Raw genomic sequence first — 15,434 nt, 5'->3', positions numbered from 1 at the left:
CCTAACAATGTGTTTGGTTGGTCGGAAGGGAATTTCATTTCCACGAATCATATTCCCTGAAGGTGGAATTCTAAACCTACCATCCCATGGGTTTTTAATTCCCTTAATTTTTATATTCCTCATTTATTTTTATTTACCAAACACGGGAATGAAATCATGTTCTCGGGAACACAATTCCACTCCCTCCAACCAAACATGCTGCAAGTAGGATTTAGTGGCAGTATGGCTTTGAAACTTGTTTTTCAAAGAATTTTGACGGACTCGAATGGATTTTTCTTATGAACATTTTAAAGAAATTTGTTTTTAAAGATAAGTTTTATAATTTGACGTATTAATCCATTTTTGCTACTAATGTTAGTGTTATTCTTAATGGCTCTCAAGGCCATCAGTATTTTCCTAGTAGGGGCCTGAGACAAGGGGACCCCTTGTCCCCTTACCTCTTCCATAAAGTTCCTCTCTAGAAGTTTTTTGTCTGTTGAAACTAATGGTGTCATTTCACATGGGAAATCTCCTGCAAGAGCTCCCTATATAACTTATCTGCATAGTTCGCAAAGGCCGATATACACAATTTTTCTGGAATTCTTGATATTCTGAATACTTTACGCATGCATTCAGGTCAGTTATTTAACTTTAATAAATTTTGTGTTTCTATTAGTAACAATCTTAGTTCCGGGGCTTGTGTTGATTTAGATAAGGCGTTGAACATGATAATTGTCAAAGATTCTGAGAGTATCCAGGTGTGCTACTTCTTCTATGTCATTCTAAGATGAAATTTCTTGATCCTACAGATCAATCTTTTGAGGTTAGGTTTAAAAATTGTGGTGACACAACTTTGAATCAGGCAGGTAGAACAACTTTGGTGAAATCTGTCCTCAAATCTCTCCAACGCATCTTATGGGTTGTATCGATATACCCAAGACCCTTATGACTAAGTTGAATTACCTCCAAAGGAGTTTTCGGTGGGGCCACAAAGGTGGCAGAGGTATCAATTTTATTTCTTGGAGTAGTATATGTATCCCTGAGGATCTAGGTGGCCTTGCTTTTAGAAATATTGAGGTTTTCAATAAAGCCTTAATAAGCAATCCTAACTGGAAAGCATGTACTAGGTCTGAAGATTTAAGTGTTCAAGTGTTAAAACCCAAGTACTCAAAAGATGACAACTTTCTGCACCCAAAAATTTTCAATGGAAAAAGTTCATGGATTTGGAAAGGAAATTTTCTAGGATATTGAAATTGTTAAAAATAATTATTGTTGGGATGTTAGCTGTCGTACAAAGGTCAAACTATGTTTGGACTGTTAGGTTATTGGTGTCCATCACCTGCTAGAGCCAACCCCAGAGTTGTATGAAGTGTCACTATTGTTAACAATCTCTTTTCGGAAGACTCTGCTACTAAAATCTTGTCTATGACTGTACCGAGATTGGTGAGGGTACTCTCATTTTGCTTCCAGATAGATAGGGGGTGTTTTTTGTTAAGAGCGCTCATAATTCTCTAAGTAATCATAACACTATTTGTAGTCCCCATCTACAATCTGTTCCAACCTCTATTTGGAAGTTGCTTTGAAGAATAGCTTCCTCACGGACCAAATTATTTGCTTGGAAATGTCTTACAAATATTATTCCAACTAGACATATACTTGCTAGGTATAAATTAGACATAAAAGTCCATTGTAGTCTCTGTGATCATGGTGTAGAAATTATTGAACATTTATTTTTGGAGTGTCCTTATGCCGGATTTGTCTGGCTAGGTGTGAATATCAATACTATAAATGTTATGAATAACCATCACCCTTTTCATAGCTGGATTGTGAGCTGGTTTTCTACAGGGATTTCTTATCAACATAGTTCTGGTAATAGTCTTGATAACCAGTTATATATGCAGATGGTTACCATTGAGATGGTATGGAAAGATAGATGTGTTATCATTTTCCAGAATATAAAATACAACAACAGACCATTGCAAGGATTTTTCAACTAAATAACAAATGTATTCATGCTATGAATATTCCTATTGATGTTAACCTTAGTTTGCAGGTGCATAAGTGGGAGCCTATTGATATAAATTTCAATAAGATTAATATTGGTGCTTCTTTTGTTAGGGAATTTATAAGGGAGAGAACATGTCTAATCATTCATGATTTTACATGGGCTTGTTATGGTGTGAAAGGATGATACTTCGAGGATGTCTTCATACCTGACCTTGAGGTGGAACAATTAGAATGCTTGCCTTTAACGGATGTTGTAAATTTAGTTATCTCCATGGGTCGTGAGAAAATAATTTTTGAATCAGCAAATGACCTATTAATAAAATCTATAAATTGACGTACTCGTAGTGTCCACTAGATGAACCAAGATATAAAGTTCTTTTGCGTGAAAACTGTTTACAAAATGGTATTTTATATGCTAAGAAGTGCAGAAATAAATGTTTAAATTTTGAATTCTATGATAATTTTCCGAGTGACATCTCTAGTTGGGTCACCGAGGATCTTCCAGTTGTAATAGATTAAGTACTATCAATAAAAAAAAAATTTAAATGAAAAAAAAAGAACAACGCAAGCAGATGTTATAGACCCACTCAATTTTAGTTAATTGATTCTCTATTTTAACCTTATATTATGCTAAAAAAATTATCCGTGATTGTTTGTTTATATATTATTACTTTTTGTAATAATAATAACGGACAGCTAGCTCAGCTGGTTATCCCTATTCCTCAAAGGTTTCATGTGCTCCAGGAGATCCTAGGTTTGAGTCCTCAATGGCGTAATATTGCAGAATTTGACATGAAAGGTAGAATTAGCTTTCTCCCCTTGTGACATAATTAACTCCTTATCCGCTTTGGCTCCCTTGGGTGGTTCCTCATGAGGCTCGCTGGTAGGATAACACGACAACATGTTCAACTGATGTAGTAATACGTTGTTGGAGCTTAGCTTGTTAGGCTTCCAACTATTTTCTTGTAATAATACTCTTTATAATTCGAAAAAATAACTAATACTCTAAAATTGATTAATTTATAATAATAATAATAATAATAATAATAGTCATCCCCATTCCACAAAGATTTGATGCGCTCCAGGAGGTCCCACGTTCGAGTCTCCGGTGGCGTAATATTGCGGAGTTTGACATGGAAGGTAGAGTTAGCTTTCCTCCCTTGTGACATAATCATCCCCCCTATCCGCTTCGGTCCCTTGGATGGTTCCTCATGAGGCTCGCTGGTAGGCTAGCACGACAACCTGTTAAAGTAATGTAATACTGCGTTGTTGGAACTTAGTTTGTTAGACTTCCAACTAGTTTCTTGTAATAATAGTCTTTATCCAATAATAAAATAAATAATAATTTATAATAATAATAATAACAATAAAAATGTGTTGGTGCCCATCACGCTCTTTGAAATTATTGACATGATTTGCTTTTATAATAAACCCCTTTGAGGCACCCTTTCATGATAATAAAAGGTTTTGATTTATGGTACTTATGTTTTATCTCTATGTTCCTACAGGGAAAAAAAATCACAATTCTATTAATTGGAAAAAGCCCACTATTAATGTTGATTGAGTAAGTAACCGTGTGACGCAGAGCATTATATAATCCACAAAGATGGTCGGAAAACTAAGCTTGATGAAATCCGTTTTCATGAAGCCCAAGTCTAAGTTATCATAAGCTTTTTGAATGTCCAATTTGAGAGGTATTTTTGGTTCTTTGGTGAGGTTTGATGATTTGATATGTTGAAATAACTCTCCAGCAATCGTTATATTATAACGGATTAATCTTTGGGGGTAAAAAGACACTTTGATAAGTACTTATCAAAAATGAGAGAAGCGGCCTAATTCGTTTGACCAAAATTTTGGAAATGATTTTATAAGTGAGTTACAAAGTCATATAGGTCTGAAACGTGACGACTTTGGTAGATGATCTACTTTTGGAATTAGTGTAAGATTTGTGTGGTTCATGAGAGGGTGAATATTAAGGGAATTGAAGAAACTACATACCATAGATTTTAACTGAGTACGACTGGTTTCCCAGAAGGTCTTGAAGAACTTAGTAGTATAGCCATCTGGATCGTGGTCCGGAGCACGCTCATAATCTGTAGAAAAGAACGCTTGTTTGATTTTCGCTGGAGTTACCTCTCCAGTAAAGATGTTACGTCTTCTGGAAGTTAATCTGGAAGTGATTGTTGTGAATATCTCTTCATATGTCGTTGTGTTTGGTGTTGTATATTGCGCAGTATAGTAGTCAAGTACGATCTGAATTACGTTATCTTTATCATTGACCCAACTGTTTTGCAGGTCCAACAATTGTTATATGTTATTGCATCCCTGATGGATGGTTGCTTTAGTGTGGAAGAAAGTGGTGTCGTTGTCGCCTGATTGGAGCCATTGAATTCTGGATCTCTATTGCCATTATGTTGCATGCCATTGGAGCAGAATATTATGCAGTGACTTCTAAGTTGTTTTTATTGAAGTAGATAGTAATCTAAATCATATTCGCTTCGGGTAGCACATTGATGTTGCACTAATTTTATCTGAGATATATATTTGTTAATCATTGTAGGGAGGTGACCAAAAGTTTTTTTGTTCCATTCAGAAAGCATTTGGCTGGTTGTAATGAGCTTTAGTTGGAGATCTAGAGAAGGTTCCATCTCATGCTGTTGAATCCATGCAGAGTCGGCTACCTGTTTGAGTTGTGGATGGGTGAGCCAGATGTGCTCGAATTTGTAATTTCTTGTTCCTTGCAAGTCGATTGCTTTTATTTGAAGTAAGATTGGGCATGATTAGATGTTATCCTCGGGACTCGGGAGATGTGTAATCCTTACATGTGGGTTGGCAGTGCGCTAATGTATAAAACCCCGGAATCCTATTATTGGGGATTTAAAGGCTATGGGTTTTTTGGGGCTTTTTTGGGTCATTAGTAGTAATGCATATAACCCCTTATCCAACTATTTTCAATAATTAGATTATAATATGTTTATAGGAAAGGGTATATTTGACTTTACTATTGATTAGGTTCCCCATATCCATATTAAGGATATTAGAACCTAAAAAAGCCCCAAAAACCCATAGACTTTGAAGCCTCAATAATAGGATTCTTGATCTATCATTGTGAGGAAGAGTTGAATCTGTGCACACATTACTTGCCTTTTTTATTTCTTATTCTTCCATAACCTCGTTAAAATCCCCTAGCAGTACCCAGGATATGATGTGTGTTGGGAAAAATTACTGGGAAATCGTGCCAAAAGTATTTCCTCGCTTCCGGGTGTAGTGGGTTGTAAATATTCGTGCAGAACCATGGATGTTGTCACATGCGCATTTAACGGCCTAAAATTTTCATGGGACATGACCGGCAATACTATGTGGTTCAGTGAATCAACTTCACCCACAATTACTCATCCCTGCACACTTGCATCAAAGTATGCATCTTCCTTCACTTTTAAGGTTTACGCAACGGAAGTCTTTTGTTCTTCTTTCTCTCTAACTTTTTATGCCCCCATAAGCATAAGAGGTTTTCCATGAATCTAACCAATTGATCAGCTCACACACATCAACAACATAAGAACACAAAGATATAACACAATAAACCCATTTTATTGCATTTAGGAAGATTACATACAACAACCCATCTCATGGACCAAAATAGGTCATTCACCCTCTTGGTGAATACCTAACTCTCTCTAAAAAATCAGTGGTTCTTCTCTCAATTGAACAACACCAACATTATTGATTCCTAGACTATTTATACTACTAGGATCAGGCCAAAACTTTTGTGCAACCGCTTGCACGCACAAGCCTTGGAAAGCCAAGTGTCCAAGTAGTTTCTATAACCGCCAACTTCAACTGCCACCTTTTTGTTTTCAAGACAATTGGTGCTACACCTGTTCTCGGTGGTTATGAACACTCCAACATGGTTATAAACTCCTTATATAACCGTTCTACCTTGTCTCACACATTTGGCATGCTTGTAAAGCCATGACCAACTTGTAACCGCCACTTGAGCTATAACGCGCAACCTTTGCGCATTATTGAGTTTGGCCTTCCTCCAATACTCAACCAACATGGCCCTGCAATCTTCTTGCCAATGCACGACTAACATTGTGATAAATTTATATTGGCCAACTCCTTAGCTCAATCTGGTTATTTATGCGACATATGCTTCACTTAGCCAACTTGCTCGACAATAGCAATGCCTACTCTTGCATCATCGTTCAAGCTTTGGCCAGCCTTGAACTAATGGAAAAACAATATCATGTTCTTAATAATTATGATTTACTCTTAACTCATATACTTGATGGACTTACATCTTCATTCTTGCTGCGTTACTCCATGCTATCGCTGCCAAATGTCGTCGCATTCCACATAACTCTCAACAGCGAACTCGACTATGCCACCAACTCTATTTGCTTCTTTCACTTTCAACGTATTATATTGCATATTTTGGCTTAATATGTTGTGTAGCATCTTCCACGTGAACTAGATTTACTTTGAACGAAAGACACAAGAACTCTCGTCTCAAATACCCTCATCCGTTACTACCTTACTATAGAGACAATTCCAAACACCGAGGTCAGCATGACCCAAACTGAAAGTATACTCAAACTTGATCAAATACTCGCACCAACTGATTGCAACTTGTAGGACCTAAAAAATCTTGCAATACCGACTTCATCACCTATTGTCCCCAATGTAGCAATTTACTATGCCACATGCATTCTTCCAACTATTAATGTTCTTATGCAACTCCCATAACGAAACACAATATAATTGACACTTAGTTGAATACTCCTTAAAACCGAGGCTATCATGTTGCTTTAACTTTCATGAAGATTTCTTCAAGAATGACCACATGTCATCCTTATGCATCACCACTACTTTGTCCTTCCTTCTCCACGGATTTATAATTCGGCCTAACTTGCATCTCCAACCGCATCATGCATCTTGTCCATTCCCAAATCCTATTTGGAGCATGCTAATGTTGCATATCGTCCATGCTAGTTAACGCCCAACTTTTGACACAAACTTGTGCACCTTTGCACAACTGAAATGGACTTAACTTGGTGATTCTGAGCATCACTATAGATCTCAGCAAGGTCATATCCATTAATGACTTTCGCGGATAAATTCCCTTGGATAATCTCAATAAGGCCATAATCCTTGCAAATGAGGCACCCAATTCCTACGTTCCTTGAAGCAAGCCGCATTCTCTTCAGTTTGGAACTCATTTTTATTGTCCATGCACATCTGGTTACTCTTGCCTTTCTCCTTTTCCAAAATCAGCTTTGTAGCAATACTGATTTGTAGTCGGCAAGAACATCCGCTTGTGGTTATGATCAAATACAGGTCTTTGGACACCCTTGTCCAAGCATATTGATCCCACTCATAAACCAGGTGCAAGCACACTCCTTGTGTGCATCTAGCATCAATGAAGAACTCTTTGAAAACACAAGACCGTGGTGTATCGGTTTTTCCCTAACTTGCACTTCTTTCTTCAACCTTTCTATAATCTTTATGCTAGATAATAATTAGCCATCCAATTCTTCTTTTTTGGCATCACATTGCCACAAAAATGCTGGTTTGCAACCAGACTTTGCATTATCACCAAGGTACATGCATTCGAGAGAGATAACTTTAATCTTCCATCAATCTGGCTACGATGAGACACCTTCAATTCTATTGCATAGACAGGTTCTACATCTTCTTTCCCACTGCAAGGGCCAATATCATCTTTGCATTCAGGAATTTTCGCAAAATTCCCATTACGACATGTAATGTACTCGCTACTGATAACACCACAAAGATATGCATTCCAAATGTGTAGTCTTTACATATTTGTGAGAAACATGAACTTAAAATCCTGACTTTCACCATAGAAGTCAACATACTCTTCAGTTTTTTCATGCAATCACTTGTAAACCCGGTTTCCAATGACTCTTGCATGTTTGTCTAACACTTTGGGCAGGAATTTTGACACCTTTGTCATAAACTTTCATGACATGTTTCTACCTGAAGCTTCAAAGTTCATTCCAGTTGATCTTTCCACACAAGATCAACTTCTTCTAGTCTCCATACTAACGAAACCCAAATAATTCTTCACTGAATTCGACAAACAAATGACACCAACTTGAGTAAAAGAGAGAAAAATCAAGAACAGTGTTCCCAAACACAGCTCTGATACCAGTTGTCACACGCCCATTTAATCGCCTAAAATTTTCATGGGACATAACCGGCAATACTCCGTGGCTTACACAACAGAAGTCTTTTCTTTGTCATTTTATTGCATCAAAGGAAGATTACAAAACTTGGCCATCACATAGACCAAACACAGGTCATTCATCATTTTGGTGAATCCTAACTCTCTCTACAAATCAGTGGTTCTTCTCTCAATTAAACAACATCAACCTTATTGATTCCTAGACTATTTATACTACTAGGATCAGGCCAAAACTTCTGTGCAACCGCTTGCATAAGCCTTGGACAACCAATGTCCAAGTAGTTTCCATAACCGCCAACTTCAACTGCCACCTTTTGTGTTGTCACGCCAATTGGTGCTGCACCTGTTCTTGTTGGTTATGAACACTCTAATATGGTTATAAACACACTTTACGACCATTCTAACTTGTCTCACTTCATTGGCATGCTCGCAAAGAGAATAACCAACTCCTAACCGTCACTTGAGTTGTATTGCACAATTGTTGCGCTTTACTGAGTTCGGCCTTGATCCAGTGCTCAGCCATCTTGGCCCTGCATACTTCTTGCTCTAAGATAATACACAGACCATCCTTGTACTTCAATCATCTGGTTGCTCATGCGTCATATGCTTCACTTATCCAATTTGCTTGACAATAACAATGTCACTCTTGCATTGTTAGCTTGTTTGCAGTGTTCAAGCTTTGACCCTGCCTTGAACTAATGCATAGACCAACTCTTGGCCTATTCTACCTTCTTGCATCATCCTTGGGTTTGGGCCAACTGAATTCCATGGATATGCCTTAATGTCAACATCGCATATTGCATCTTGTCACTTTGGACTTGCCTTGCCTTTCCACTTGCCTTGCCTTTCCCTCAATGAAGCTTCATTGTGTCAGCCAATAAGCTTCATTACTTGGCCAAATATCTTTATAGTGTAACGCTACCTTTACATGCTAGTGGCCCTGTAGGGTTATACCATTCTTAGCACTTGACAATCTATGCAGTATCGCGCAATCATTGTTGAACATTGACTTGGCCTGCAATACTGTAACGCGTAATCATTGTGCGCCACTTGCGTAACCCTGTAATAGATGTCCAGGTGGAGTGACGAGGGCATAAATAACTTTTGAGAATGGAATTTGTTGTTCTTCCACAATAAGCATAGACCCCCACCTCTTCTGATCTTGGGAACAGTAAAATGTTGTAGAAATTGGAGCGATTGTCCGAGAAATTTCATATGGTTCTCGTTGGCTAAAGTTTCTGAGAGAGAAATAAAATCGATGGCTTATGTAGTGAAACCAAGCCTCGTAGTCGTAGATGTTCAAATGGTTTATATCAAAGTACAAACCAAATTTAATAATCGATTCGACACATTTGTTTGTTTTCATTGAAGAGGTGGGATATACTAATCCGGAGTTCGATGTTGTAGGGCAAGCGGAGGTAGAAGATATGGATTATCTTCGAATCGATAGGAACTGGTAAGTGAGTCTTTCATGATCTTGTTTTAACCGGATATTACAGAAATTTAAAGCGACAAAGGAAAGTTCCATACTTGTTAGGTTGTGGGTACTACTAGTTAACAACTTTATCAAACTACTTGAGAGAATGTAAACTCATCTCTAACATCTCAAAGCTTTTGAGTAGAGCTGCGTGTAATATGTTTGTCGGTATGCTTGTTAAATATCCAAAGCTAGTGAATAACGTGAACTCAATTCCTGATTGAAAAAGTTGTGTTTGATGAGTTTGTTTCTGAGAGGTCTACTCCTTCAATAGAGCGACAGAGCAAGGTAGACCCATGGACAAGCGAGGGGAAACCGTTAGTAACACGTGAGACGGTGGATGCCATTTGGTAAGTGATGCTGGTTTTGGAATAAACTATATATGGCTCTATTTTAGAATCAGTCACTCACATAGAGTTTTGCATGTTTAAGTTTACTATCGGAATGTTTCTTTTCTATACCATTTACCTGCACTTCACAAGATAGTATACGCTATTTAACTGCTAACCTTTTCGAGTCAACTTTTAGAAGGAACTCCAGAAAGCCCACTCTTCCAATGTACACATTGAACTTACCCAAATGAACAATTGAGCCGAACACATAACAATTCCTATATAATCTACAACAAGCAAGACTGTCTATTGGCATAATAGTTCTTATAGTACCGGTGATAGAGAATGTTGAAATCACACTATCGATCACTTACACCAAAAAAATAAACGACCCTTGCCATAAGTAGAGCAATGAAGATTGAGCTAACCCCTTTTTTTTGCTCCCACAAGTCTTCTTACACAATTTTATCAAGCAACAATATTATATAATTGCTATATAAGTCTCATTCATAATCTACCATAGACTAAACCTTAACCTTCGCTTGAGGTTTTAAATCGAACAAAAGTGGTATCACGATATGACGCAACAGTTGCTTCAATGTGATGAAATGGTTCTGATTTTGCAAACTATTCTCTTTTGCCTCCTTTTGGATGAGTTATACTATATTGTAGCACAACATGTATAAGATTATTTTACTGGTGCTCAGGATCAGTTTCTATTTCATGAGCCAGTTCTCTTGTCAACTTCTCGGCACGATCATCTTGTCCACCTGCAAAAGTATAAACTCGGAATGCCAGCTGAAAAGCCCGCCAAAGCATCTTAGCACATGCTCTCAATTTTATTTCAGCTTTAGATCCAGCTCCCTCATTTTCTTCTGCCTTTGCCTGTCTTCTTTCCTGAATAGAACACAAAAGATCCACCACATACGTAATTAGCTTTTCTCTAGGAGCCTTGAAGTGTGTTCTAGGCTTAGGTAGTTCTTGGGATCTTTTTTCAAACTTCACGTACCTTTAGTGCCAGTTCCATGCATCCAGATGAGACATCCACCATCGTTTCTTTGATTCTTACTAGTATGTTGAAGTCAAAATGGATATTGTGACTCTGAAATCGTTTAGCTTCATCGTCTTTGGTCCGTTCCAGTGCATCAACCTCTGTCTTGATCTATGTGCATGCAATGTTAGTGGGTAAGGATGATGAGCATGACAATTCAAATAGATGTTTTTCTCACAAACAGAGGCGAGGTTTTTTCTAGTTACCTTGTTGAAGTAGCACTCAACCCTATCCAGTAGCTTGTCAAGAGGAGCCTCTATCTTCCAGGTCTCAAGTTGAGTAACAATTGAGTTCAGCTTCGAGTAAAGTGCTGAAGCTGTCCTCAAAATTTCGAGCTTCTTTGTGGGGAAACCTTCAAACCTTGCCAATACCTGTTCCTCAACATTGTAAGTTGCAGAATGCAGTTAAAGGAAGTAGTAACACCTGTAAACTTTTCAAATATCTCATGTGAAGTTACCTGGCTTTCATCTGTTAAGTCTTCGAGATGAAGTTCTATGTACTGGTGAAATTTTAGCAGTTCGGACATGTCCTTCGTTTGGAATGAACTGAGTGCAGCTTTCATTTCATTGATTGTTTTAGCATGCTTTTCTACATCTTCCTCTATTTGCTGGAAGTAAGCAGATCTAATAAATGAAGCAACGAAGTTGTGAATTACTACGAACAAAAGAAAGTTTTATATTTTCTATGAAGTTCCTTTGGACTGTCATGGGGTGAATTCATATTGTTACAGTGGTTGTGTTTATGGATGCATACCTTTTTGTCATTTCTGCTAGTGCATCAGCCATGCTCTGTTTGCTACCTCCAGAGCTCCCAATATTCTTTTTCCCATTTGATAATTTACCATCTAAACTAGACCCCTCTACCTTTCCTTTAAGAAGCCTGTAGAGATTACCCATGTTTGTTGATCTCTTCAGTTTCGTATTTGCTTTCTTGGGACGAAGAGCTTTTGAAACACCTAGTAGAGGAGGAGGTGGTGGAGCACCTCCGTTTGCCTGTAACATTGGTGGTGGTGGTGGCGCTGATCCTTTTGCTTGGAGCATGGGTGGTGGTGGTGGCGGCGGCGCTGATCCTTTTGCTTGGAGCATGGGTGGTGGTGGTGGCGGCGGCACTGATCCTTTTGCTTGGAGCATGGGTGGTGGTGGTGGCGGCGGCACTGATCCTTTTGTCTGGAGCAGGGATTGTGGTGGTAATGGTAGTGCAGAAGCTGTTAATGTCCACTCAGGTGGTGGTGGAAGCGGTGCTGGAAATTCATTTACTTTTAACATAGGTGGCGGTGGTGGAGGCGGTGCTGAAGATTCATTTACTTTTAACATGGGTGGCGGTGGTGGAGATGGTGGTACAGAAGCATTTGAGTTCCACATAGGTGGTGCTGGAGACACATTTACTTTTGACATGGGTATTGGTGATGATGCAGAAGAATCTGAAATCCACATCGGTGGTGGTGGTGGAGGTGTGGGTGGAGATACATTAGCTTTTGACATGGGTGGTAGGACTGGTACCGCAGCATTCGACTCCAACATAGATGGGTGTGGAGGTGGCGCAGCAGAGGCCTCCACTTCATGCATGGGTGGTGGTGGAGGTGAAACCGCAGATACCTTCGTTTCTAACGTGGGCGGTGGTTGTGCTACTGCAGCAATTGATGGCACAGCATATGGTGGTGATGAAAGAGGAACTGGTGCTGCAGATGCTTTTACTGGTGCGACAGTTGCTTTGGGTGACAGGATTCGTGATGGTGGCTGAGGTGCTTGAGATAGCAGTTTTGGTTCTCTTCTTGTGTGAACAAGCCGGGGGGTGGGTTCTTTTTTCACTGTGCGTGTAGGTCGTCCAACTGGTGGCACGGTGAGTTTAGATGTTTCATTGTTGCTGATTCCATCAACTCTCTTGCTTTTCATCTCATTTGGTATAGACTTCTGTATCTTCAGTTTGCCATTAGTATCGTTTGAAACTTTAGGTTCCTTACTGGGAGTTCTTACTTGAAATCCTTCAAAATTTCTTTTTGCTTCTCTTATCTTTGGCTTCTCTTCACGATCTGTCTTTTTCAATACATTGATAGTCGTGGAACTTCTAGTTGACACATTGGGGGCCATTTTGGGGGAGAGACGTGTAACATCGACAGTTTTCAACTTACCTACAGCCTGCAGCCTGAGAGGAAATAGAAGAGGGGGAGAATATGTGTAGTCTGCAAATTTCCCGTTATTTATTGTACTCTCGATCATATCCGGAAGGACTGAAGTAGGGGTTACCGGAGAGAGACAAGATGATGTTTTACTGTCAAAAGATTTACTTAATGCATCTCCAAACATGGAATACCGTGGACTCCCTTCACTTTTCTGATCTTCTTCATCCATTACATCGAATATTTCTTTTGCTATCTTAATCATGTAGTCAAGTTTTGCCAACACTGTATCAACTACAAAACAATAAAACTAAAGGTTTTTAGTTTCTGCTGAACACAGTTATAATATCTACTGAGACCTGTGTTAATATTTCATCACTTACCAAATTGCTCCAAACTAAGGTCGTCCATGTTGCCTGTTTTTTCACATTTGAATTTGTTCAACCACTTGTGATTTTTCTCCCACGAGTCTCCAACAGATTTTAAAGCATTGTAAAATTGGTAGAACACCTGAAACAGTTGCATTTTAGTTAGCCATATGAAACTTGTTTGATTGCGAAGACGTCATAAAATAGCTCAAATTTTACCTCATGTACAGATGTTTCATCCATTTCTGACATGTCAATGCTGGGCACAATTTTTGGGTACAGGTTGTGAAGATCTGCGACAGTTCCCATCAACAACTACAGGGAGATGTGTGATAAGAAACAGGAAAAGCAAAAACAAAAAAAAGAGGTACACTTGAAAATGTTGATTTCCTTGAGCTGAAAAATGGTTGTGATACCTCTTTAATTGGACCTCGTGTATCACAGGGAGGAAGGTCTATAATATCTCTGAAGCTTAGTATCTTCCTCCTTAATTCCACCATTGAAAGAAAATTGCTGGCCCATCCACATGATTTATCTACGGAGTGACCCTTTACCTCTTTTTGATTCTTTGACACAGCAGAATTCATTTTTGCCTGCATTAATAGTTTCCAGCTTTAAGGACAAGTTATTGAAAATCATATATCTCACTGAACAAAGAGCTTTCCTTAGGAACCATGTTAAAGCTTCTCAAAGTGCAGGAGGATTGAGTTTTTTAGCTTCTATAAAGGCATTTCCCTTCACCCTGCTATGAGGTATTTACACAATATGTTGTTCCATTCCGAGTACACAAAAATCATGTTCTTTTCTTAGATGATATGATTAGTACATATACTATTATGTTGAAAATTGAAATGATATACTAATACAATTTTGCGAATGGAACTTTAGATTTTCTTTCTTTTGAACCCAAGCAAATATGCCTGTGCAAATTTCTACAACTTCAAAAATGATAATTTCAATATTTTGGAATTTGCAGGCACAACCATAGCAAGAACAAGAAAGTTGTGGAGAAACGATCGTACCTCGAATAAACCCGTGATCTTACGGATGGACGTTGGAGTTTTGCTGTTGATTCCAGAAAACATGGTTGACATCAGGGGTCGTGAATCCTTCATATTCATCTTTCTTTCGCTATACATTAGAAATAAAAACGAAATTATCAACAAGATTGCTAGAAAGGCACTAGTCCACCATTCCTCGCAATAACACCCCAGGATAGAGGTGCCAATTTGGATGTTATATAAGAGACAGAGAGAGCGTGATTCTTCGACGGAAAATTCAAACTATTCTATTAATTGTTTATGTATGATTACGTGCAACCCACTGTTTGCTGACTTATTCTTCTTAATCTATTTTTTTTTGTATTCAGAGATAAAATATGTTTAGCGATATTAAAAGAGATGAAAATTATGAAATGGTAAGTAAAAATAGATTTTACAAAGAACCTATTCGAGAAGAAGTTGACGCAACGACGCTTAGAGAAGGAAAGCAACAAACATTTAACGTAACATGGTGGTTACACCGCGTAGGAACTAACTGTCATGAATCAGCTCATGCTTGTCTCTCTCTGCTCATTGCGCCGTGCATCAGAAACAGATTAGAAAAGAGAGATTAAGAAAATCAAAAAAAGGAACTGTACAAAAAAAAAAGAAAAAAAGAATGAGATCTTTTAGTTTCTCCATTCTGTTTATTGTTTCTCTATTTTTAGTTTCCAGTATATTTTTCTGTTTTGCTTTTTACCGCTCTTTCTTTACCTTCCTCGTAAATTGGATATTTATTCTGCATTCCCGTGTTCTGAATATATTTATTGAATTTACTTTTCATCATTTTGTGCTTTATAAAATAGACAAGAAATTCCTAAGGCTTATTCATGTGCACATGCCAAAAACTGGA

The 15,434-nt window shown here is 38.3% G+C and overlaps 1 protein-coding gene across 1 annotated transcript; it reads right to left on the bottom strand.

The window, feature by feature from the left end:
* Positions 1-10,287: 10,287 nt before the first annotated feature.
* Positions 10,288-15,185, bottom strand: LOC113306275 (translation initiation factor IF-2-like). Its single transcript, XM_026555235.1, has 9 exons — positions 14,564-15,185; positions 13,958-14,134; positions 13,761-13,856; positions 13,557-13,683; positions 11,811-13,467; positions 11,515-11,680; positions 11,264-11,428; positions 11,016-11,168; positions 10,288-10,903 (listed from the first exon to the last, which is right to left on the bottom strand). Exons 1-9 carry the CDS (start codon positions 14,678-14,680, stop codon positions 10,700-10,702), a joined length of 2,862 nt encoding a protein of 953 aa, XP_026411020.1. The 5' UTR covers positions 14,681-15,185; the 3' UTR covers positions 10,288-10,699.
* Positions 15,186-15,434: the final 249 nt, after the last annotated feature.

This window comes from Papaver somniferum, chromosome 1, assembly GCF_003573695.1.
Source record: "Papaver somniferum cultivar HN1 chromosome 1, ASM357369v1, whole genome shotgun sequence".
NCBI lineage: Eukaryota > Viridiplantae > Streptophyta > Magnoliopsida > Ranunculales > Papaveraceae > Papaver > Papaver somniferum.
The sequence above is the reverse complement of the archived record's forward strand: the minus strand, read 5'-3'. Positions and strand labels throughout refer to the sequence as shown.